Genomic DNA, 25,488 nt, shown 5'->3' with positions numbered 1-25,488 from the left:
CCCGGTTGGTGCCTCCTTTTCTCTGGAGGTGCTGGGGTGCCCTGGACAGATACCGTAGAGCTCCAGCGAGTGCTGTGTGCTCCGTAAAGCTGCTTGCTTTCTCTGGGGAGATGCCTGAGTGCCCCAGGAAGTTGCTTGGGTTCTCCAGAATGGTACTTGGATGTCGTGGGGCATTCTTGGAGGCGCTTGGCTTCCCTGGGAGTATGGTAGTGTGTGCTGTGGAGAGAGTTGGGTGCTCCCAGGATGTTTTTGGGTGTCCCCAGGGGATGAGGGAGTAGCCCTGTAGATTCTTTGGTGTCCCACAGAGGTGGTTGGGTATTGAAAGGAGAAACCTTGGTGAGCAGGAGGGCAGCGGTGGCTGTGTGATCGAGGTGTCCCAGTGGGCAGGAGGCAGCAGTGGCTGTGTCACCCAGGTGTCACAGTGGGCAGGGGGTCAGTGGTGGCTGTGTCACCCAGGTGTCCCAGTGGGGCCGTGACACGGCAGCCCAGCTAGGATAAAGGGCCAGGGGTGCGGGCAGGCCCCAGTGGGGATGGAAGCCCCTGGCAGCAGCTCTGAGGGCGGAGCAGGGCAGGACAGGGAGGTGAATGCGTGATGGAGCAGGGGCTGAAGCGCAGTGTGAGCCTGAATGGCCCAGGAAACTTGAAGGATGTGCTGGTGAGTGCAGAGGAGATGCTTGTGTGCTCCCCTGAGATGCCTGGGTGCGTCAGGAGATGCTTTCTTGCTCCATGGAGTTTCTTCGCTATCCCAAGAATATTCTGGCTGCTCCCCAGGCTTCTTAGCTGCTCTATCCAGATGCTCCCTGGGTGCGCAGGGAGATGCTTGGTTTCTCCAAGAAGACACCTGGGTGATGCAGGGAGTTTCCTGGCTGTCCCAGGAGGATGGACTGGTGATCCTGAAAGTTTCTTGGTGGCTGCAGACAAATGCTTGAGTGCTATCTGGGGATGCTTGTGTACCCTAGGAGATGTGCTTGTGTGCCCAAGGGAGAGGCTTGTTTGATCCAGGGCAAAGCTCTGTTTCTCCAGGGAGGATTTTGGGTGCTCCAGGGAGACGGTTGGGTGCTTTCTGTGTGGTGCTTGGCTCCAGGGAGATGCTGGAGGGCTGTGGGGAGATGCTTGGCTCCTGCACGTTGGTGTTTGTGCCCCAGGGAGATGTTTGTCAGGTTTCTCCAAGGAGGTACTTCATTGCTGTGTGGAGATGTTTGGGTCCTGCAAGGATTTTCTTGGGTGCCCCATGGAGATGCTTGGGTGCCCACGGTTGATGCTACTCTTCCACAGAGAGGTGCTTGGGTCTTCCAAGAAGGTATTAGATAGAAGTATGGAGATGCTTGGGTGCTTGAAGGATATTCTTCTTATTTAGGGTAGATTCTTGAATGCTCTAGGTAGGTGCCTGATATCTCCAAGGAGGTGCTTATGTGCCCTGTCACGATGCGTGGGTGCCCACGGGGACATATTATGACCCTTCTAGGTGCTTGTGCACCACATGGAAGCTCTTGGGTGCCAAGGGAGGTGCTTCCCATCTCCAGTGAGATATTTGTGTGCCCCAGGTGGTGTTTTGGAGCCCTGGGGAGATGCTTGGGTTCTCCACTCAGATGTGGGAGTGCGGTGGGGAGACCCTCGGGTACTGCCATGAGGTGCTTGAGTGTTCCAGGGAGGTACTTCTGTGTCGCAGGGAGATGCTTGGGTGACCTGGGGAGAATTTGGATGCTCCAGAGAGGTGTTTGTGTGCCTCAGGGATATGTTTATGTGCTCTGGGGAGAAGCTTGTTTGACCTGGGAGTATTCTTGGGCTCTCTAGGAAGCTGTTCAGTTCCTCTGAGAAGACACTCGGAAGCCCCAGGAGGTGGTTGGGTACTGCAGAGAGCAGTTTGTGTGGTGCAGGGAGGTGCTGGAGTGCTCCACTTGTGCTGCTGAGTCCCTTAGAGAGCTGCTTGGTTGCCCCTGTGAGATTCTAGGGTGACTCTGGATGAAATTCTGACTCACAAGCAGGTGATTCCGGTCCCCAGCAAGGTGCTTGGTTGTCCCAGGAGGTGCTTGTGTACCATGAGAAAAAGCTTACAGATGCCCGGGTACCCACGGGGACATACTTGAATGACCTAAGGAGCGTCTTGTGCACCCCATGGAAGCTGTTGGGTGCCAAGGGAGGTGCTTCCCATTTCCAGTGAGATGTCTGTGTGCCCCAGGTGGTGGTATGGAGCCCTGGGGAGATGCTTGGGTTCTCCACTCAGATGTAGGAGTGTGGATTTGAGATTCCTGGGTACTGCCATGAGGTGCTTGAGTGTTCCAGGGAGGTGCTTGGCTTCCCTGGGGAGTTTTTTGGATAATACAAAGAGAGGCTTTGGTGTTCCAGTGAGGTGTTTAGGTGCCCTAAGGATATGCTTGAGAGCATCTCCTTCGTATACCAAACACCTCCCTAGGCAACCAGATCAACACCTGTAGGTGCCCAAGGATCTTCAAAGGTCACCCAAGAATATCTTTCAAGCAGCCAAGAATCTCCCTCCAGCGATGAAACACCTCTCTGGAGAAACCACACGTCGCCCTGGGTAAGCCAAACATCTCCCTGGGTACACAAGCATCTCCCTGGAGAATCCAAGCACCTTCCTGGAGCACCCAAGGAGTTCCTCAGGGTCTGTAAGCTTTTTCTCATGGTACACAAGCACCTCCTGGGACAACCAAGCACCTTGCTGGGGACCGGAATCACCTGCTTGTGAGTCAGAATTTCATCCAGAGTCACCCTAGAATCTCACAGGGGCAACCAAGCAGCTCTCTAAGGGACTCAGCAGCACAAGTGGAGCACTCCAGCACCTCCCTGCACCACACAAACTGCTCTCTGCAGTACCCAACCACCTCCTGGGGCTTCCGAGTGTCTTCTCAGAGGAACTGAACAGCTTCCTAGAGAGCCCAAGAATACTCCCAGGTCAAACAAGCTTCTCCCCAGAGCACATAAACATATCCCTGAGGCACACAAACACCTCTCTGGAGCATCCAAATTCTCCCCAGGTCACCCAAGCATCTCCCTGCGACACAGAAGTACCTCCCTGGAACACTCAAGCACCTCATGGCAGTACCCGAGGGTCTCCCCACCGCACTCCCACATCTGAGTGGAGAACCCAAGCATCTCCCCAGGGCTCCAAAACACCACCTGGGGCACACAAATATCTCACTGGAGATGGGAAGCACCTCCCTTGGCACCCAAGAGCTTCCATGTGGTGCACAAGCACCTAGAAGGGTCATAATATGTCCCCGTGGGCACCCACGCATCGTGACAGGGCACATAAGCACCTCCTTGGAGATATCAGGCACCTACCTAGAGCATTCAAGAATCTACCCTAAATAAGAAGAATATCCTTCAAGCACCCAAGCATCTCCATACTTCTATCTAATACCTTCTTGGAAGACCCAAGCACCTCTCTGTGGAAGAGTAGCATCAACCGTGGGCACCCAAGCATCTCCATGGGGCACCCAAGAAAATCCTTGCAGGACCCAAACATCTCCACACAGCAATGAAGTACCTCCTTGGAGAAACCTGACAAACATCTCCCTGGGGAACACAAGCACTTTCCTGGAGGACCCAAGGATCCCCCTGGAATCCCCAAGCATTTTTCCAGGGCACGCTAGCATCTCCTTGCTTGACCCAGACAACCTTCCTTGAGCGCATGAGAATCTCTCTGGAGCACCCAAGCATCTCCACAAAGCATCCATGCACTTTTGTGGGACACCCAGGTTCCTCCCATTGATGACAAAGCCTGTCCCTGGGGTGTGCAAGCAATCCCTTATGAACCCAAGAAATTCCCAGATCGCACAAGCATCTCCCAGAGGCATCCAAGTACATTCTGAGAACACCCAAGCATCTATTTGGAGCAATAACGCACTCACTGTGGCACCCAGGCGTGTCCCTGGAGCACCCAGACATGCCCCCAGGGCACCCAGGCATCTCCTTTGAGCATTGTAACATCTCCCCAGGACACACAAGCACCTCCTGGTACAAACAAAGATTGCCCTGGACACCCAAGTCTTGACACGGAACTCAGAACCGTCTCCCCAGGGTACACAAGCACCTCAAGGGATAGCCGAGATCCCCCATGGGGACCTCCAGCCCCTCCCCATGGTTCACTAAAACCTCCCTGGGGTACACAGATATGTCTCTGGGAACCGAACGCATCTCCACAGAGCATCCAAGGCTTTCTCTGGAGCACTAGGAACCTCCCTGGGGTATAAAAGCATTACAGGGGCACCCAAGAACCTCCCTAAGGCACATCTGTCCCCAGGCAGAGCTCCAGGCACTCCAGCTGCTCATTGACAGGGAGGGCGATGCCCCCTCCTCGTGTCCTTAGCCTGTCCTTCCTAAAGAGTCCGTGTACCTTCCATTCCAACACGCCAGTCATGGGAGGCACCCCGCCACGTCTCCTCAGTGCCAAAGAGGTCATTTCATAGCAGCGGGCACAGATGGGGCTGAGGGACTCAGTGCCGCATTCCTGCCTTAGTCTTTGCCAAAAAGCTCCCTCTCCTCTGAGCTCAGGGATATGGGAGAGAACCAGAAAACGGAAAGAAATTGTCGGTTGAGGTGAAAATTGTTGAAGGGGACAGAAAAGGAAGGGAGAATAATAACAACGGAATTGTACCAAGCAAGGACAGCCAGCAGCATCCTGGGCTGTGTGAGCCGGGAAAGGCCAGGGGATACAGGGAAGGGACGATCCAGAAGACGGCATCCAGATTTTGGGTCCCCAGGACAGGAGGGATGTCAGCAAGCTGCAGCGGGTTTGGCACAGGGCCCCCAAGATGCTCTGGAGCACTCTGCCTGTGAGGAGAGGCTGAGGGTGCTGGGCTTGTCCAGCCTGGAGAAGGGCAGGACGAAGGGGACCTCCTCTGGCTGTAGCTCTGAGGGGGTTGTGGAGGATGCAGAGCCAGGATCTTCAGCTGGGTTCAGGGTGGGAGGACAAAAGACAACAGCTGTGAAGCTGAAAGAGGAGAGCTTCAGGCTGGAGAGAAGGCAAAAAGCCTTTTCACCATGAGCTCAGCCAGGCGTCACCTGGAGGCTGTGCAGTCTCCATCTTTGCTGGTTTTGCAAAATGCAACAGGATCATGCCTTGAACAGCCTGTTCTGGCTGTGCTTGTGACAACTTGGGCTGCAGGCCTCCTGAGGTCCCTGCCAACATGCCTTGTGGTCCTTTGACCTCAGGCCCAATTTCTGCTGGCGACAGAGGAGATGCTGTGGGGCCTGAATCCTCCTGTGCTGTAGGGGACCATCTAAAGCCAGGCAGGTGATCTCCGTCTCTTCACCTGTCTGAAGGGAATGCATACTCTGTCCTGGCCCTAAAGGACAGCTGAGCATCGTTTCTACTTTTGCCACACTTTCCTTTCACCTGGAAAAATGAATATTGCATGCAGGTTCATGGCCCTGATTTCCTCCATCTGTGCAGCGAGGTCAAAATCTCAGTGTTACTTACTTTTCTGCAAAGACTGTGAATTGTCATGGACCTTGCATGGGCAGATAAGATTGGGGGTGGGGAGGGGGGGGCGGGTCACAGGGCTTTGTACAAGATGCAGAATGATCTTATTTAATGGTGTTGGCCTAACAATACTAGAAATGTTTTGAAATGCCAATAAAAATTAAAAAAAAAATAAAAGAAAACAAAACTAAACAGAAATAAAGGCAAACTTCTAAAGCATTGAGAGTTTATGATTGATGCACATTTCCGCTTTTACGATTTTTGTGATTTTGTTTTCCTTTGTTTTAATAGTTAATAATGGCCAGTGTTGATGATCTGAGACACACTGCCCAGCCTCCACCTGCAGCTCCTGAGGGCCTCCGGTCTCCCACAGGTCCTCTTGACAGCTCCCAGCCCCAGTCCAGAGGGGCCTCTGAACCTAGCAAGGTCTGCCTGGAAGGGTGAACAAACTATTCCAACATAGGAAAGAAAATAAAAATAAATACATAAAATTTAAAAAAGAGCGCATGTTCATCACCTCAAACACTCTGTCTGAAACAGTTCTTGTATGGCCATCCCTTGTGGAAGGTGACCGTCATTAGCTGCAGCTTGCACTGGGCACACAGCTGAGGAGAGTGTTTTACTGAACTGCATCACACTTAACTTTGGTTGGTTTTCAATGGGGAGCAATCCTTCTGTGCCTGCGTGCAGGCAGTTCTGTGGGGAAAAGGTCTGGGAGTTGGTGCAAAGGAGCTGTAACATGCAGCTGCAGCCCCGACTGGAGAAGTCTGATGGGAGGAGAAGTGCTGCAAGTCCCAGGTGGCTCCTGAGAGAAATGGTGGGGCTGGGGAGGTGAGGAGCAAGGTTGCCCACAGACTGTCTGGCCTCAAGGGACCGCTTTTCCAAGCTGACCAGGCCTCCTTAGGAGACCCTCTGGGTCAATAGCAAAGGGAGAGGGCAGGGAATCGAAATACATCAAGAAAGAATCCAACCTGAAGGGAAAACTCTCTTGTTATCAACTGTTCATTGAAATCTGCCTCATTCGCTACCCTCCCGAAATCTCCCCACTTAGATGTACAAGCCCTGAAGCCTTGAAGGAACTGCTGGGCAGAAAGAGGGCACAGGAGGGCTCTCTGCATTGTACTGAGCCCCAGGGTGTATTTGGTGCTGAGTCCGTGGACCTCTGGTCCTGAGAGGAGATAGCGCCGGGCGCACAAGAAGGGAAGGCCAGAAGAAATGCTGAAGTTTCTGGGAGTGTTAATTGGTCCCACTGGGGGCCATTACCACCACAGCTCCCCCACGGACCTGTTAGAGAAGGAAATGGGAGGCAGTGACGACAGGCAGGCAAAGGCAAAGTAAAGGTGGCCCTGATGCCGAGCAAAACCTTCATGTGTTTTATCAAAGCAAACACCAAGGCCTGACACCCAGCTCTGGGAAGAGAGCTTCTGTCCCTCATGCTGCTCTTCAAGGGGCAGGGGGATCTGGGCTGTGTGATGGCAGCTAAAGGACAACAGTACAACACCAGTGCACAGGGCTGCAGGGAGGCCACATGGTTTCAGTGCCAGGAGCACAGTGTGTCGTCTCCTGGGTCCCAGTGGCAGAGACAGCAGTCAGAGCCAAGGGGACAAAGACCTCTGCTCTGTCAGGGCCTTCCAGCCCTGTCAGTGCCCTTAGACGTCTCCCCACAGGTTGTCCTATCCTGCCCCATGCCTGAACCATTTTCCCTGCAGCCTGGGGACATCCAACCTGCTTCCCCACCGCAGCATCTCCCTACCCATACTAGGAACTGCTTGTGCTCACTGTCTTTGACTTGAAACACAAAGCCATGGGCTGATCCAGGCTCCCTGGCAGTCACCACAGCACTGCCCTTGGAGTGCCATTTCTTTCTGCTCATCACCATGCTGGACCTCCAAAACAGCAGATTGTGGTGGCTTTCCTTTCTCACGTTCTTTCTCCCTACCCAAAATGGGCCATCATCTCTGAAAGCAGATTTCCAGCTCTCAGGAGCTCCTACAAGAGTGCCCTGAGCCTGAGCTTCACCAGGCCTAGGAAGCGCAGGGCTCTCAGCCTCCACACACATGACCCCTAGCCCTGTCTTGGCACACCTCCTGTGAACCCTCTCCATTCCTCACTATTCCTTCAGAAAAGGAGCCTCATACTGGGAAAGACTCTTCCAGTTAGGGCCATACCAGTGTGGAGTCATGGAAGATGAGAAGTGCCTTGCCTGGGTGGACACACTCCTCCTAGTGCAGCCCAGTGTGGACATGACCATATCCGTGTTTAGCACTGCCGGCTCATATGGCATCCCTGGTTGTGCCCAGGCTCTTTTCCTCCTGGTTGCTCTTCCTGCAGTCCGGTCCAAGCCTGCTGTCATGTATGGAGCTGTTCTGCCCCTGATGCAGAGCATCACAAGGTGGGAAAGAGAGGCTCTCTTCTCCTTGGAAAATGCAATGACATTTATTCACCAAATCCAAGAGTTTCACAAGAAACTGCACATTCTGGAATGTACCGCAACGGAACCTGGTCATGGAGGTCATCTTCAAGCATGTAGAGGATATGTTGATCAGGAGTAGTCAGCATGGATTCCCCAAGGAGAAATCACGCTTAACCAACCTGATAGCCTTCTATGATGAGTCGAGAAGCTGGGCAGATGAGGGGAGAGCAGTGAATGTGGTGTTCCTTGATTTCAGAAAGGCTTTTGACACTGTTTCCCATAACATCCTCATAGACAAGCTCAGGAAGCATGGCCTACCTGAGTGGACAGTGAGGTGGATTGATAATTGGGTGGATGGCAGAGCTCGGAGGGTTGTGCTCAGTGGTGTGGAGTCTAGTTGGAGGCCTGTAGCTGCTGGTGACCCCCAGGGGTCAGTACTGGGTCCAGTCTTGTTCAGCTTATTCACCAATGACCTCCTTTTCTTTTGGCTCTATATCAGGATCTGCCTTTGTCCCAGCAGCTGCAGTGCCTTGCAAGGGGCTGGGGCTGTGGTGGCCATGCCCGAGCTCTGCAGCAGCCTGTGGCAAGGCAACCGTGAGCGTGGTTGCCACGAGCCCTGCCTGCCCTCCTCCTATCACTCTCCATCAGTCAGCTGCAGCAGAGGGGACCCACAGCTAGCCCCTGGCTGCGCTCTGCCACCCGCCTCTCCAGTGCCATCCCTGCTGCCTTGGGGTGCTCTCTGACGCGCTGGGTGACCTCACAAGGCCTGCCGGCCAGCACATCTCCTGCGGGGCAACCAGGCCGCACAGCGGCAGGGACCTCACCACCGCCCTTCCAGCCTCCTCCCCTCCCCTCGGCCATGGCCTTGTCTCTGCTGGCAGGAGCGGCCTTGGGAGGCGCTTCCTGGCCTCCCCTCCCTAGCGAGCTGTAAGGAAAAATGGTCTCTTCCTTGACAGAACAATGGCATCAAATTTGAAAAGCTTCATTAGCAGGTAGGTGAAACCTTTACTAGGTTTTGTTAGACAGAAGGAAGTTTAGAAACTTTCATCCCTGATGTTACCTTACTCACTAATTAGTCAGCTTTATCTATAAGAGCCTCCAGACTTGTATCTCAGAATGAGGGCAAGCTGACCCAGGCCTAGAGGATGTGTCAGAAGATTAGGCGAGGAACTCATGCTATGCGTATATCCTTGGATGTGTAAGCAACTAAGCTTTGTATGCATGCCTAAGATGAAAGAAGAAGAGAAGAAAGATTTAGATGGCTTGAGCATGGACAAGAACTGGATTCAACTAACGAACATAGTGAGGAAGACTACCGATGACCACCAGAGACCCCTGAAAGACCACCAGTGGAAACAAATGTGCATGGGTCAGAGACATTTACTGATTTTAATGAGTTACAGGAAATAGTATGAATATGTTTTGGGGAAATCTGATTAACATGTATGTTTTGATTGTATATAACCCCTATAGCTCAAACAGTTCTGTAAGCACACTAGGTGGAGTGATCCCCACTAAGTCCAGCACCTCAATGAAAGAACGCCTGCTTTCTAAAACTCCAAATTGAGTCTTAGAGAGTTCCTTTGACTGGCTTTTACAGTATCACCCTCGCCTCCTGCCACCTGATGCCCACTCATGCTCCTGGCACAAATGTGGCCCTGCACCAACACCACCGCTCATGCTGCCTTTGCTGCCTCGCCCTGTCCTCTCCCTCGACTCCTTGTCTCTGCCAGGCCCCACGTTCCACCCCCAAATGCATCCCTTTGCTCTCACCACCCTCTCCCCTGCCCAGCAGGATGGCAGTGCCAGGGCAGGACATGGGAGAGTTAGGCCCTGTAGCGCCCATGCAGAACGCTTGTGGCAAAGTGGGAGCTGAGATTGGGCTCTGTGGTGCAGAGGACACCCCATGCAGAAAAGATGAGGTTAAACAGCAACTTTGCAGGGGGGGTCTCCAGCTTGGTTTGGCACGGGAGGCTTCTGGCCACAAAGGGGCAATGGATGGGTCAGCCACAACTTCTCTGGGCAACCTGTTAAATTGAGCACCACTCCCAAAGGAAAGAATGTCTTCCTTATACCTAATTTTAAAGTACCCTCTTTTAGTTTTAAAACATTACCTAAAGGCCCCCTTTAGGTACTGGAAGGCTGCTATAGGGCCTCTCCAGGCTGAAGAGAACCAGCTTTCTCAGCCAGTCTTCATTGAAAAGGTGCCCCAGCCCCTCTGTCATGTTTTTGGCCTCTTCTAGACTCCTTCGAATACTTCCATGTCCTTCTTGAGTTCGGGGCCCCAGAGCTGAATGCAGTAATCCAGGAGGGGTCTCCCGAGAGCGGAGTGGAAGGAGAGAATCACCTCTCTCAAGCTTTGGGCCAAACTTCTTTGATGCAGCCCAGAATACAGCTGGCTTTCTGGGCTGCAAACTCACATTGCCGGCACAGGTTGAGCTTCTCATCCACCAACACCCCAGGTCCTCCTCCTCAGAGCTGCTCTCTAGCCATTCTCATGAGGTTCTCACAGGAAAATCTCTCAAGCCTGTCCAGGTCCATCTGCATATCATCCCTTCCCTCCAGTGTATCGAATGCACCACCCAGCTTGGTGTCATCAGCATTGTCTCTGAGATTGCACTCAATCACACTGTCCGTGTCACTGACAAAGTGTTAAAACAGTGCTGGTCCCAATACTGGCCCCTGAGGAACACCACTCTTTACTGACCTCCACTTGGACATTGAGCTGTAGACTCCAGCTCCTTGAGGGTGACCATCCAGCCACTTCCTTACCCACCAGGTGATCCATCCATCACATCCACGTCTCTCCAATTGAGAGACAAGGATATGGTGTGGGACAGCGTCAAATGATTTGCACAAGTCAAGGTTCATGACGTGAGTTGCTCTTCCCCTCTTCACCAATGCTGTAAGCCCATCGTAGAAGGCCACCAGATTTGTCAGGCACGATCTAGTGAAGCCATGTTGGCTGTCACCAAGAGCCTCCAGTTTGCTGTCGCCACCAGTCCAGAAGGCAGGGTAGCGTGATATGTCAGAGAGAGGCATTTGCAATGAACGTGTGCAAGGAGGGTGACAGAAATCTCTAGGGAACACTGGGGGTAATTACTGGAGTTCTGCACAGAGAAATGTCAGGGCTCTGTGAGGTGCCCACATCCGAGCTGGCCTCACGTACTGCTCATACACACTGGGCTCTTCAGAGACACGGGTCCCTGCCTTGCACACACAGGGGCAGTGCACTGCACACTTGCAGGGTCCCTCTGGCTCCTGCAGCCACTGCCAGAGGCTGGGAGGCACCTCAGCCCTGCGGTGCATTGCCCTGCTCTGCCCTCCGCTGAGATGCCACAAGGCATGAGGAATGGGCACAGGGACCTCGGAGGTGCAAGGAAGCACATCTCAGAGCTGCTTTCACGTCTTGCACTTTGGACTAGATGATCTCTGAAGGTGCCTTCCATCTGGACTGTTCTGTGCTATTCAGGCACATGCCCCATGGTTGTTACTCTCAGGATGAAGGGACCTGAAGACACTCTGCCCCACTGGTCTTCATGACACCCCTAGGGATAGCTGATGGCCTTTGTGCTCGCTCTTGTTCCTCTCTCCATGTGCGTACGATGTGCCTGCAGATAGCAGCAGCACCAAAGGGTTTCTGTTCCCATGTCTCCCCTGCACCTGGACAGGCCCTGCTCTTCTCCCAGCACATCCTGTGTCCCAGGGAGCATTTGGGACTCTCTTTGAGCACATTCTGATGTGACGGCAACTCCAAAAGATGACGTGTGCCTTCTGGCACGGCTCTTTTAGGAGGGAAATGCTGTGCTGGAGGCCAGCTGTGTCACTCAAGTGCCCACTGCCTGTCCCTGCCTGCGGTCCCAGCACGGCCACACAGCAGCACTGGCACCAAGCTACAAGAGCAGCCAGGCCTTACACCGCCAGCAGGGCTCAGCAGGAGAGGGTGGCAGTGGCAGGAGAGCAGCTCTGCATGGACCCAGAGCTGGCACTCCCAGGCTGGACTGCTGGGCCACGACTCTTTTCCCCTCCACCTCTGCACACAGGCACTGTCCCTGCAGCTACACAAAAGGCCTCAGAGGAAGGATATAAGAAACAATGTCACTTTATTTGGTTTAAATGGAAAACCAAAATGAAGAATATTATTTCTAAGTGAACAAAATTACTCAGAATATTAGTGGAAAGTACCAGCAACACAAGAAAAAAGGGCAGGCATGGCCTATCGTGAGTAACGTTTTCAGGTGTTCTCAGAAGAAGAGAGGCAAGAATGTTTATTGGTTATGAAACACACCTGGTCATCAGTGTCCATATGGCATTCTTGAGCTCCTGGTTCCTCATGCTGTAGATGAGGGGGTTCACTGCTGGAGGCACCACTGCATACAGGACTGCCAGCACCAGGTCCAGGGAAGGGGAGGATATGGAGGGGGGCTTCAGGTGGGCAAACATGATGGTGCTCATAAAGAGGGAGACCACAGCCAGGTGAGGGAGGCACGTGGAAAAGGCTTTGTGCCGTCCCTGCTGGGAGGGGATCCTCAGCACAGCCCTGAAGATCTGCACATAGGACAGAGCAATGAAAACAAAACAACTCCCAAATAGAAAAGCAGTAACCACAAGAACTTGAACTTCCCTTAGGTAGGAGTCTGAGCAGGAGAGCTTGAGGATCTGGGGGATTTCACAGAAGAACTGGTTGAGGGAATTGCCACAGCAGAGAGGCAGTGAAAATGTATTGGCAGTGTGCAGCACAGCGTGGAGAAAGCCACTGCCCCAGGCAGCTGCTGCCATGGTGGCACAGGCTCTGGTGCCCAGGAGGGTCCCGTAGTGCAGGGGCTGGCAGATGGCGATGTAGCGGTCGTAGGCCATGATGGTGAGAAGAGATAATTCTGCTGAAATCAAAAAGACTAGCAAAAAGAACTGTACAGCACATCCTGGGTAGGAAATGGCCCTGGTGTCCCAGAGGAAATTGGCCATGGCTTTGGGGACAGAAGCGGAGATGGAGCCCAGGTCGAGGAGGGCGAGGTTGAGGAGGAAGAAGTACATGGGGGTGTGGAGGCGGTGGTCGCAGGCTACGACTGTGATGATGACCCCATTGCCTAGGAGGGCAGCCAGGTAGATGCCCAGGAAGAGCGCGAAGTGCAGGAGCTGCAGCTCCCGCGTGTCTACGAATGCCAGCAGGAGGAACTCGGTGATGGAGCTGCTGTTACACATTTCTTGCCTCGGAGCAAGGGAGCCTGTCCAAAAGAAGCAGAGACTGTGCAAAATTTAAGGACTTCTTTGACTGCAATCCATTGAATGACTCAACAAACACCACACAAACCAAAACACTGCCTCACTGTGCAGCAGCAATTCCTGGTCTGCAGCAAGAGGTAAAAGGGAACCAGGAGTGATCTGAGAAGTCCACAGGCCAGGGACATGTCCCTGCTGCAGGACGTGAGGAGAAGGTCAAATAATTCGCTAAGAAACAACAAAGGTGATGTCGGTACCGTCTGTATGCAGAGGTTTGTGAGGTGCCTCAGAGCAGCAGCAATGCTCAAGGAGCCTTAGTCTCTAGTACAGATGTCCCTACTCCATTGCCATCCTTCTGCCTCAGCACATGGGCAGGAAAACGAAGCAGATTCTAAAAAGTGCACTACCTTCAGGTAGCTCCTGGTGGGCATTTCTGCTGTGCAGTGCCCTGGGGAGGTGTGGGGCTGTGAGCAGCCTGCCCCAGGCAGCAGGCTCTGGGCAGCAGCAGGACCCTGCCCTGCCGTGCCGTGCCGTGCCAGGGGGGCTCCTTCCAGCCGCAGCTTCTCCCCGCAGCCCCTGGGCAGCTCCCCGGGCAGGCTGAGTGCTGAGCCTGGCAGGTGGCAGAGGCCCTGCCCCGCCACACAGCCCCTGGGGCACAGCAGGGACCCTGCTCTGCACCACAGCCCTGGGCACCCCTGCCTGCACCCCCGGCTGCACAGCCTGCAGTCGGCCCCAAGAGAACAGAGCCCTCGGGCCCTGCACGCTCACCCCGCAGCACACAAGCCCTGCGTGCCCTTCAACTCCAACACCGAGCGTCCTCCTGACTGCTGCCATCGCCTGAGGGCTGTGCCAGCTCCAGGAGAGCCTGGCAGGGTGCGCAGCGGCATTGCCCTGCACCCAGACACTTACCGTGTGGAGGTGGCTGTGAGGATTTCTCCCTCTGCCAGCTCTCCCCTGCCTTTCTATGCCAGGCTGCCCTGAACCTCTCTCCCCCTCCTCTCCTCTCCCCATGCCAGCTGCATGCAGTGCCCCCAGCCCTGCTGTGCCTGGCACAGGAGCTGCTCGTGGGAGGCTGAAGCAGCTTCTCAAGTAGTCCAAGTCTGATGCAAACTGCAAAGCCTCTCCCAGTGTTAACGGTGCCACTGAGGGACATTACTGACAAAGCCTCCCCATGGACGTGTTAGTGCAGAAAAGTGCAGGCAGTGATGACGTGGAGACCAAGGCCCTGGAAAGGTGGCCCTGGTGCTGAGGAAACCTTGATGTGTCCCATGAAGTCAAACAGTCGGGCCCTGACCCCAGCCTCTGGGAAGGGAGATCCTGTCCCTCCAGCGCAGTTTAGGGCTCTTTCTGGGTCAGTGCGCAGTGGGTAAGGGCAGTGCCAAGTACAAGGCTACAGGAGGACATCTCCTAGGCTCCTGGAGGGGGAGGAGGAGGCATTGAGACCCTAATGCTGTAAGGATGAGGTGTCTCCTCATAGGCCTCACTGACAAGAGCCAGAGCCCAGCAGACAAAGCTGTTGGCTCTGTCGGGGGCTTTCATCTTCCAAAGGATCCTTAACAATAACCATCACAGGCCGTCCTATGCTGTCTCATGTCTGCAGCTGTTACCCTGCAGGACTTAGATACCCACCTTGCTTCCCCACCTTGCTCTCACCTGAGCACCTCCCTGCCTTGACTGATGTCTCTCCATCTGCCCTCAGTAATCCATGAAACACAAAGCCAGGGGCTAATCCTGACACCCTCTGCGTGACGTCTTGCACCATAGCTCTGCTCTTCAAGAAACATTTCACCTCAGCCCCCATCTCACCACCCACACCCAGTCTGAATTTTGTGATGTCCTTTCTTTCTCATGTTCTTTCATACAAAGAGGAAAAACTCCACCATCACTGCAACCACCCCTCGAGCAGTCTCAGCCTACTTCTCTACTGCCCAGAGCCTGCACGACAAAGGGCCAAAGAAGCCCAGGTCCCTCAGCCTGGGCCACCCTGCTCCAGAGGTGGCCACAGCAGCACTGAGTCGAGGGGGACGATAACCCAAGGGGTCTGGGTGGCCCCCACTGCCCCTAGTGCAGCCCCGTAAGGAGCTGACCTTGCTCCCTCTCAGCATGTCCCACTGGCTCCTACGGTGTCCTCGTAGCACCCACGCCTTCTCCTCAGGGTCCCCCCTCAGCTGCTCACGTCCAGCCCTGCCCTGATGGATGCAGGTATTCTGTCCCACGTGCAGCACTGGCCACGTCTCCTTGCCACCTGCAGGGGGTTTCTGCTGGCTGAAGGCTGGACATTCCCAAGGTCCCCCTGCCCTGAAGCTCCCTTTTGTCACCTGTTCATGGTTGGGTGCCGATGGCTCACCCTGATGGTGGTGACTCTCACACGATAACAGCGTGAGGAGTGTCAGGACTCTACAGGCACTAAGGGAGGTACTTGTTTAGTGGAATTTCTGACCCACGCAAGAATTACCATGAGAACCATCTCTGAAACACCCAATGACACTACAAAGCAAGCAAAGCCAGGACCAGAGGGAATGTGTGTTGGGCTCTTTGTATGCTAGGATATTTTCTGGGAAAACCTACACCTACACAGACACACGTGGAATATGGATCCCTTCAGCACGAGGAGCAATGGTTTGAATCCCAAAGAAGGGTAGATTTAGATGAGGTATGAGGAAGAAATTCTTTTCTTATCAGGGTGGTGAGTCCTAGGAAGAGGTTGCCCAGGGAAACTGTGGATGCCCCATCCCAGAAAGTGTTCAAGGGCAGGTTGGATGGGGCTTTGAGGAAGCTGGTCTGGTGGAAGGTGTCCGTGCCCATGGCAGGAGGGGTGGAATTAGATGTCCTTGAAGGTCCCTTCCAAGCCAGTCCATTCTATCAGTCGATGCTCAAACATCAACCATCTCCCTGCACCTCTCCTCTCTGCAGGGCCATATCCCAAAGGAATCCTCCAAGCCGGTCCCTCAGCAGGCCCAAGGCTGCTCACCTCAAGTCCTCTGCTTTGCCTTGTGCAAAAGAAGGGCAATGGAGCTGGTGAAGGCTCAGCAGAAGTGCTGAGACACAAAGCTGGCCAAGCAAACCCAGACACAAGGACAAGACACAAACCAGGAGGATTCCTCTTAACAGAAGAGTAGAGCAAGCAGCTGGAAATGGAAGATCTCTTTATAAGAGAATTTTGAGCAAGCAGCTGGAAATGGAATATCTCTTTATATGAGAACTTTCCAAACTAGAGAAGGAGAAAAGCGTATGTGTGGACCTTTAACAAAAAAGGAAAACTTGCTAAACGTGGACAGGAAGCAAAGAAAGAAATAAGAACACCAACACTTTTAATTAAAACTTCAAGAATTATTTGGTATTCATTACCTGTGAAGTTTATGGAAGATGCCGGCAATATTTTTCTTGGAGGTGAATCTGACCCATTTTGTGTCACTGACAAAGCTGTGAGTCCAAAGAAATAAATAGTGAGTGGTGTCCCAGTGGGCAGGGGGGCAATGGTGGCTGTGTCACCCAGGTGTAACAGTGGGCAGGGGGCAGCAGTGGCTGCATCACCCAGGTGTCACAGTGGGGCCGTGACATGGCAGCCCAGCTGGGCTAAAGGGCCAGGGGTGCGGGCAGGCCCCAGTCGGGACGGAAGCCTCTGGCAGCAGGCAGCAGAGCGCAGAGCAGGGCAGGACAGGGAGGTGAGTGCGCCATGGAGCAGGGGCTGAAGCGGTGTGTGAGGCTGAGCAGGGCCAGAGTCTCGCTGCAGCCTGAGCAGGGGCTGGAGCTCAGCAGACTGGGTGTGTTGGGGAGATCCTCGGGTGCTCCGGGAAGAGGCATGGGTGCTGCAGGGTTATGTCTTGGTGTGAAGGGAGGTGCTTGCTTGCCCTGAGCGAGACAGTTGGTTGCTCCAGGAAGGTGTTGGATTCCTTGGGGAGATGCTTGGCAGTTCCACCAAGATGGGTGGTGTGCCCAGGGAGGTGCTTGCGTGTTCCACCAAGATGCTTTAGGACCTGCAGGGAGATGCCTGAGTGACCAGAGGAGAACCTTGGGTGCAGCAGGGTTATGCTTCTGTGCTCTGGGGAGGGAGGTGCTTGTGTGCCCTGGGCATGTCCTTGGGCTCTCTAGGAAGATGCTCCTATTCCCCTAGGAGATACTTGGGTGCCCCAGGAGGTGCTCGAGTACTGCAGCAAGCAGTTTGTCTCCTCCAGGGAGGGTGTCCAGAGACATGCCTGGGTGCCCCCGTGTTGTGCTTTCTTGCTCTAAATCGATGGTTGGGTGCTCTGGGAATGTTCTTTTGTGCCTCCAGGAGAAGACTGTGTGCTCCTGGAAGGTTCTTGGATGCCCTGCGGAGACGCCAGCATGCCCTGGGAAAATGCTTGGGTACCCCAGGGAGATCCTTGGTCTTCAAGAGAGGTTCCTGGGTTCCCCAGAGAGATGTTTGGCTGTCCCCCAGAGATGGATGGTTTCATTACCCTTCAAAGTAATGTTTGTTTGCTTCTGGTTGATGTCTTAGTGAGTCAGGAGGTGCTGGGTTCACAGTGGAAAGTTTTCAGCACCCCAGTGAGATGCTTGAGTGCTGTGGGGAGGTGCATGGGTCCTTCTGGAAGATGCTTGTGTTCCCTGGGGAGAAGACTGGTACCTCCAGGATCAAACTGTGTTCCCGTGGAAATGCCTTGGAACTGCAGGGAGATGCTTGGGAACTCTGGGGAGACTTGGATGTCTTGGGTACATCCCTGAATTGTCCCAAAAGATGTTGAGGTTCCCAGGAGACATGTGAGGATGTCCCAGGGAGGTGCAACAAGCTCCTCCCTGAAGAAGCAAAGCATTGCCCTGGTTCACACCAACATCTCCCTTAGGCACACAAGCACGTCCTGAGGGTAGCCAGGCTGCTCCATGCAGCACACAGGCATCTCCCTGGAGCACCCAACAGTCTCCCCACACCACCAACCTGTCTTCCTCGCAGGACCCAAGCACCTCCCCAAGGCACATGATCTTTCTCAAGGAGCATTCAGGCACCTCCCTGGAGAAGACAAGCACCTCCCTATTGAAAGCCAAAATCTTTGCTGGGAGCACAAGCATCTTCCTGGAGCACTCTCCACAGCACCAAAGCATCTCCGTGGAGCACCCAAGCACCTCCCAAAATACGCTAATGTATCCCCAGAGCTCCCAAGGAAGTTCTTTGAGCATCTGAGCAACTCCCCAGGGCATTGAAACATTCAAACATTTCCCAAGGTCATCCAAGCATCTCATAAGAATATCCAAAATTCTCCCCAAGGAAACAAGCCCCTGCTTGGAGCCACCCAACAGCGCCTCAAGTCCCATAGGACGTCCTAGCTCACCGAAGTCTTTCTGTGGGCAAGCAAGCATCTTCCCAGGGCACCCAGGAATCTCGCTGGTTCCATTTGCTGGGACAGCTATGCATGTCCCCAGGACACCCAAACACCTGCCTGGGGCATTGAGGAACCTTCCTGGAGCATCCAACTGTCCCACCAAGCCACCCTGGTTTCTCCTGGAGCATGCATATGAGCCAGCAGTGTGCCCTGGAAGCCAGGAGGGCCAACCGTACCTGGGATGCATCAAGCATGGCATTGCGAGTCGGTCGGGGGAAGTGATTGTCCCGCTCTGCTCTGCCCTGGTGCGGCCTCACCTCGGGTACTGTGTGCAGTTCTGGGCACCGCAGTACAAAAAGGACATTAAACTGTTGGAGAGTGTCCAGAGGAGGGCGACGAAGATGGTGAAGGGCCTAGAGGGGAAGACATATGAGGCGAGGCTGAGGTCACTCGGCCTGTTCAGCCTGGAAAAGAGGAGGCTGAGGGGGGACCTCATGGCAGTCTACAACTTCCTCGCAAGGTGGTGTGGAGGGGCAGGGGACCTATTCTCCGTAATTATCAGAGACAGGACCCGCGGGAACGGTGTTAAGCTGAGGCAGGGGAAGTTTAGGCTGGACATCAGGAAGAGGTTCTTCACCGAGAGGGTGGTCGCACACTGGAACAGGCTCCCCAGGGAAGTAGTCACTGCGCCAAGCCTGTCTGAATTTAAGAAGTGATTGGACTGCGCACCTAGTCAGATGGTCTAAACTTTTGGGTAGACCTGTGCGGTGCCAGGAGTTGGACTTGGTGGTCCTTATGGGTCCCTTCCAACTCGGGATACTCTATGATTCTATGTCTCAGGGAGCCTTTGGGACTCTCTTTGAGCAAGTTCTGATGTGATGGCAACTCCAAAAGATGACGTGAGCCTTCAGGCACAGCCCTTTTAGGAGGGAAATGTTGTTCTGGAAGCCAGCTGTGTCACTCAAGTGCCCACTGCCTGTCCCTGCCCGCGGTCCCAGCACGGCCACACAGCAGCACTGGCACCAAGCTGCAGGAGCAGCCAGGCCTTACACCGCCAGCAGGGCTCAGCAGGAGAGGGTGGCAGTGGCAGGAGAGCAGCTCTGCATTGACCTAGTGCTGGTGCTCCCGGGCTGGACTGCTGGGCCACGACTCTTTTCCCCTCCACCTCTGCACACAGGCACTGTCCCTGCAGCCACAGAAAAGGCCTCAGAGGAAGGACATAAGACAAAAAGGCACTTGAATTCGTTTAAATACATAAGCAAAATGAAGAATTATATTTCTTTGTGGATAACATTTGAGAAAATAAAATTGGAAAAAAAAATTCAACAATAACAACAAAAGAACATAAGACCCAGGGGCTTCGCCTATCATGAGTAACATTACGAGTGATTTACAGAAGAAGGCGGGCAATCTATTGCTCAAGAAAAACACCCAGACATCACTTTCCACACGGCAACCTTGATCTTCTGGTTCCTCATGCTGTAGATGAAGGGGTTCACTACTGGAGGCACCACCAAGTACAGAAGTGCCAGAACAAGATCCAGGGAAGGGGAGGAAATGGAGGGGGGCTTCAGGTGGGCAAAAATGATTGTGCTCATAAAGAGTGAGACCACAGCCAGGTGAGGGAGGCACGTGGAAAAGGCTTTGTGCCGTCCCTGCTGGGAGGGGATCCTCAGCACGGCCCTGAAGATCTGCACATAGGACAGTGAAATGAAAACAAAACACCCCAATAATAGAAAAGCAGTAACTGTAGTAATATGAATTTCCCTTAGGTAGGAGTCTGAGCAGGAGAGCTTGAGGATCTGGGGGATTTCACAGAAGAACTGGTTGAGGGAATTGCCATTGTAGAGAGGCAGTGAAAATGTATTGGCAATGTGCAGCACAGCGTGGAGAAAGCCACTGCCCCAGGCAGCTGCTGCCATGGTGGCACAGGCTCTGGTGCCCAGGAGGGTCTCATAGTGCAGGGGCTGGCAGATGGCAACGTAGCGGTCATAAGACATGACAGTGAGAAGAGAAAGTTCTGCTAAATTGAAAAAGATTATCAGAAAGAGCTGTGCAACACATCCCACATAGGAAATGTCCCTGGTGTCCCAGAGGAAATTGGCCATGGCTTTGGGGACAGAAGTGGAGATGGAGCCCAGGTCGAGGAGGGCGAGGTTGAGGAGGAAGAAGTACATGGGGGTGTGGAGGCGGTGGTCGCAAGCTACGACTGTGATGATGACCCCGTTGCCCAGGAAGGCAGCCAGGTAGATGCCCAGGAAGAGCACGAAGTGCAGGAGCTGCAGCTCGCGCGTGTCTGCGAATGCCAGGAGGAGGAACTCGGTGATGGAGCTGCTGTTACACATTTCTTGCCCCTGGACAATGTAGTATGTCCAAAAGAAATAATGACATTGTAAAATTCCAGGACTTCTCTGACCAAAATACTTTGCATATCTCAAAGAGCAGCCACACACAACACATTCTTTCGCATTCCTTTCACAGGAAGAGCTTTCTGCAGCTGCTTGGCTTACCTCTGGTTGGTGCTCTGAGGGTGCCACAAGAAGCAGGGGGCTGTGCTGTGGGCTGTGCAGCAGTCAGTCCTGGTCTGCAGCAAGAATTAAAAGGGAACTGGGAGTGATCTGAGAAGTCCACAGGCCAGGGACATGTCCCTGCTGCAGGACATGAGGAGAAGGTCAAATAATTCCTTAAGAAACAACAAAGGTGATGTCGGTACCGTCTGTATGCTGAGGTGTGTGAGGTGCCCCAGAGCAGCAGCAATGCTCAAGGAGCCTTAGTCTCTAGTACAGATGTTCCTACTCCATTACCATCCTTCTGCCTCAGCACATGGGCAGGAAAACGAAGCAGATTCTAAAAAGTGCACTACCTTCAGGTACCTGTTGCTGAGCAGTTCTGCTGTGCAGTGCCCTGGGGAGGTGTGGGGCTGTGAGCAGCCTGCCCCAGGCAGCAGGCTCTGGGCAGCAGCAGGACCCTGCCCTGCCATGCCGTGCCGTGCCGTGCCGGGGGGGCTCCTTCCAGCCGCAGCTTCTCCCCGCAGCCCCTGGGCAGCTCCCCGGGCAGGCTGAGTGCTGAGCCTGGCTGGCGGCAGAGGCCCTGCCCCGCCACACAGCCCCTGGGGCACAGCAGGGACCCTGCTCTGCACCACAGCCCTGGGCACCCCTGCCTGCACCCCCGGCTGCACAGCCTGCAGCCGGCCCCAAGACAAGGAGCCCTCGGGCCCTGCACGCTCACCCTGCAGCACACAAGCCCTGCGTGCCCTTCAACTCCAACACCGAGCGTCCTCCTGACAGCTGCCATCGCCTGAGGGCTGTGCCAGCTCCAGGAGAGCCTGGCAGGGTGCGCAGCGGCATTGCCCTGCACCCAGACACTTACCGTGTGGAGGTGGCTGTGAGGATTTCTCCCTCTGCCAGCTCTCCCCTGCCTTTCTATGCCAGGCTGCCCTGAACCTCTCTCCCCCTCCTCTCCTCTCCCCATGCCAGCTGCATGCAGTGCCCCCAGCCCTGCTGCGCCTGGCACAGGAGCTGCTCGTGGGTGGCTGACGCAGCTTCTCAAGTAGTCCAAGTCTGATGCAAACTGCAAAGCCTCTCCCAGTGTTAACGGTGCCACTGAGGGACATTACTGACAAAGCCTCCCCATGGACTTGTTAGTGCAGAAAAGTGCAGGCAGTGATGACGGGGAGACCAAGGCCCAGGAAAGGTGGCCCTGATGCCCAGTGCACAGTGGGTAAGAGTCTGGGTGGTCCCCGCTGCCCCTAGTGCAGCCCCGTAAGGAGCTGGCCTTGCTCCCTCTCAGCATGTCCCACTGGCTCCTATGGTGTCCTCGTAGCACCCACGCCTTCTCCTCAGGGTCCCCCCTCAGCTGCTCACGTCCAGCCCTGCCCTGATGGATGCAGGTATTCTGTCCCACGTGCAGCACTGGCCACTTCTCCTTGCCACCTGCAGGGGGTTTCTGCTGGCTGAAGGCTGGACATTCCCAAGGTCCCCCTGCCCTGAAGCTCCCTTTTGTCTCCTGGTCATAGTTGGGTGCTGATGGCTCACCGTGATGGTGGTGACTCTCACAAGATAACAACGTGAGGAGTGTCAGGACTCTACAGGCACTAAGGGAGGCCCTTGTTCAGTGGAATTTCCGACCCACGGAAGAATTACCATGAAAACCATGTCTAAATCACCCAATGACACTACAAAGCAAGCAAAGCCAGGACCAAACTGAATGAATGCTGGGCTTGTTCTCTGCTAGGGTATATTCTGGGAAAACATATACCTGTACAGACACACGGACAAAATGGATCCCTCCAGCAGCTGGACTTGGACCCTCTGTCTAACCAGGAGCTTGCACCACAATCCCCCCCCATTCCGTAAACTCCCAAACTATAACGAGTCTCTCCTGTACGGAATTACTGAGCCTTTGATGCTGGGAGGCAGCAAGCTCCCGCCGTTTATCTGCCTCCTTCTCCTGCTCGTTTTGGTCAGCAGTTCCTTTCTCAATTCGTGCCAGCCTACTGCCACTTGGCTTACTTCCTGTGTGTCAGGTTGGACCGTTCATGAGCTTGATGAGGAGATGATAGACCAAGGAGGGAGCAATGGTTTGAATTCCAAAGAAGAGTAGATTTAGATTAGATATGAGGAAGAAATTCTTTTCTTATCTGGGTGGTGAGTCCTAGGAAGAGGTTGCCCAGAGAAACTGTGGATGCCCCATCCCAGAAAGTGTTCAAGGGCAGGTTGGATGGGGCTTTGAGCAAGCTGGTCTGGTGGAAGGTGTCCCTGCCCGTGGCAGGAGGGGCGGAATTAGATGACCTTGAAGGTCCCTTCCAAGCCAGTCCATTCTATCAGTCAATGCTCAAACATCAACCATCTCCCTGCATCCCTGTCCTGGTTCCAGTTAAGACAGAGTTAATTTTCCTCATAGTAGCTGGTAGGGTGCTATGTTTTGGATTAGGATGAGAAGAGCGCTGATAACATGCTGATGTTTTAATTGTTGCAGAGCAGTGTTTACACCAGGCCAAGGACTTTTCGGCTTCTCGCTCTGTCCTGCCAGCGAGCAGGCTGGGGGTGCAGCAGGAGCTGGGAGGGGACAGACCCAGGACAGCTGACCCAAACTGGCCAAAGGGGTATTCCATACCATCTGACGTCATGCTAAACAATATATAGGGGTGGCTGGCCGGGGTGGGGGGCCGGCTGCTCGGGGATAGGCTGGGCATCGGTCAGCGGGTGGTGAGCAATTGCATTGTGCATCACTTGTTTCTTACATATTATTATTATTAATACTATTATCATTATCAATATTATTATTATTATTGTTATTATTATATTCCTGTCTTAATAAACTGTCTTTATCTCAACTCACAGGCTTCACTTTCCCGGTTCTCTCCCCCATCCCAGAGAGGGAGGGGGGAGGGTGAGTGAACGGCTGTGTGGTGTTTAGCTGCCAGCCGGGTTAAACCACAACATGCATTCAGCTCTGGGGCCCCGAAATCAAGAAGGACATGGAAGTATTCGAAGGAGTCTAGAAGAGGCCAAAAACATGACAGAGGGGCTGGGGCACCTTTTCAATGAAGACTGGCTGAGAAAGCTGGTTCTCTTCAGCCTGGAGAGATCCTATAGCAGCCTTCCAGTACCTAAAGGGGGCCTTTAGGTAATGTTTTAAAAGTAAAAGAGGGTACTTTAAAATTGGCCTCCTCTGCACCACAGAGCCCAATCTCAGCTTCCGCTTTGCCACAAGCGTTCTGCATGGGCGCTACAGGGCCTAACTCTCCCATGTCCTGCCCTGGCACTGCCATCCTGCTGGGCAGGGGAGAGGGTGGTGAGAGCAAAGGGATGCATTTGGATGTGGAACATGGGGCCTGGCAGAGACAAGCAGTCGAGGGAGAGGACAGGGTAAGGAGGCAAAGGCAGCACGAGCGGTGGTGTTGGTGCGGGGCCATGTTTGTGCCAGGAGCGTGAGTGGGCAGCAGCTGGCAGGAGGTGAGGGTGATACTGTAAAAGCCAGTCAAAGGAACTCTCTAAGACTCAATTTGGAGTTTTAGAAAGCAGGCGTTCTTTTACTGAGGTGCTGGACTTAGTGGGGATCACTCCACCTAGTGTGCTTACAGAACTGTTTGAGCTATAGGGGTTATATACAATCAAAACATACATGTTAATCAGATTTCCCCAAAACATATTCATACTATTTCCTGTAACTCATTAAAATCAGTAAATGTCTCTGACCCATGCACATTTGTTTCCACTGGTGGTCTTTCAGGGGTCTCTGGTGGTCATCGGTAATCTTCCTCACTATGTTCGTTAGTTCAATCCAGTTCTTGTCCATGCTTCAGCCATCTAAATCTTTCTTCTCTTCTTCTTTCATCTTAGGCATGCATACAAAGCTTAGTTGCTTACACATCCAAGGATATACGCATAGCATGAGTTCCTCGCCTAATCTTCTGACACATCCTCTAGGCCTGGGTCGGCTTGCCCTCATTCTGAGTTACAAGTCTGGAGGCTCTTATAGATAAAGCTGACTAATTAGTGAGTAAGCTAACATCAGGGATGAAAGTTCCTAAACTTCCTTCTATCTAACAAAACCTAGTAAATGTTTCACCTACCTGCTAATGAAGCTTTTCAAATTTGATGCCATTGTTCTGTCAAGGAAGAGACCATTTTTCCTTTCAGCTCGCTAGGGAGGGGAGGCCAGGAAGCGCCTCCCAAGGCCGCTCCTGCCAGCAGAGACAAGGCCATGGCCGAGGGGAGGGGAGGAGGCTGGAAGGGCGGTGGTGAGGTCCCTGCCGCTGTGCGGCCTGGTTGCCCCGCAGGAGATGTGCTGGCCGGCAGGCCTTGTGAGGTCACCCAGCGCGTCAGAGAGCACCCCAAGGCAGCAGGGATGGCACTGGAGAGGCGGGTGGCAGAGCGCAGCCAGGGGCTGGCTGTGGGTCCCCTCTGCTGCAGCCACCTGACGGAGCGTGGCAGGAGGAGGGCAGGCAGGGCTCGTGGCAACCACGCTCACGGTTGCCTTGCCACAGGCTGCTGCAGAGCTCGGGCATGGCCACCACAGCCCCAGCCCCTTGCAAGGCACCGCAGCTGCTGGGACAAAGGCAGATCCTGGTATAGAGCCAAAAGAAAAGGAGGTCATTGGTGAATAAG

General features: G+C 53.9%; 2 protein-coding genes and 1 long non-coding RNA gene across 3 annotated transcripts; 1 reads left to right on the top strand and 2 right to left on the bottom strand.

Annotated features, from left to right (window-relative positions):
• Positions 1-8,684: 8,684 nt before the first annotated feature.
• On the top strand, positions 8,685-9,295 carry LOC136787535 (uncharacterized). The gene is made up of 2 exons (XR_010826926.1): positions 8,685-8,851; positions 9,090-9,295. It is a non-coding gene; the product is annotated as an uncharacterized lncRNA (long non-coding RNA).
• Positions 9,296-12,134: 2,839 nt separating this feature from the next.
• LOC136787361 (olfactory receptor 14C36-like) lies at positions 12,135-13,061 on the bottom strand. Its single transcript, XM_066984541.1, has one exon. The coding sequence runs from the start codon at positions 13,059-13,061 to the stop codon at positions 12,135-12,137; it is 927 nt and encodes a 308-aa protein (XP_066840642.1).
• A 6,733-nt stretch (positions 13,062-19,794) lies between these two features.
• Positions 19,795-20,721, bottom strand: LOC136787360 (olfactory receptor 14C36-like). Its single transcript, XM_066984540.1, has one exon. It carries the CDS (start codon positions 20,719-20,721, stop codon positions 19,795-19,797), a length of 927 nt encoding a protein of 308 aa, XP_066840641.1.
• Between the last annotated feature and the right edge of the window lie 4,767 nt (positions 20,722-25,488).

This window comes from Anser cygnoides, chromosome 29 (assembly GCF_040182565.1).
Source record: "Anser cygnoides isolate HZ-2024a breed goose chromosome 29, Taihu_goose_T2T_genome, whole genome shotgun sequence".
NCBI classification, from domain to species: Eukaryota; Metazoa; Chordata; class Aves; order Anseriformes; family Anatidae; genus Anser; species Anser cygnoides.
This window is presented reverse-complemented; position numbering and strand designations above follow the sequence as displayed.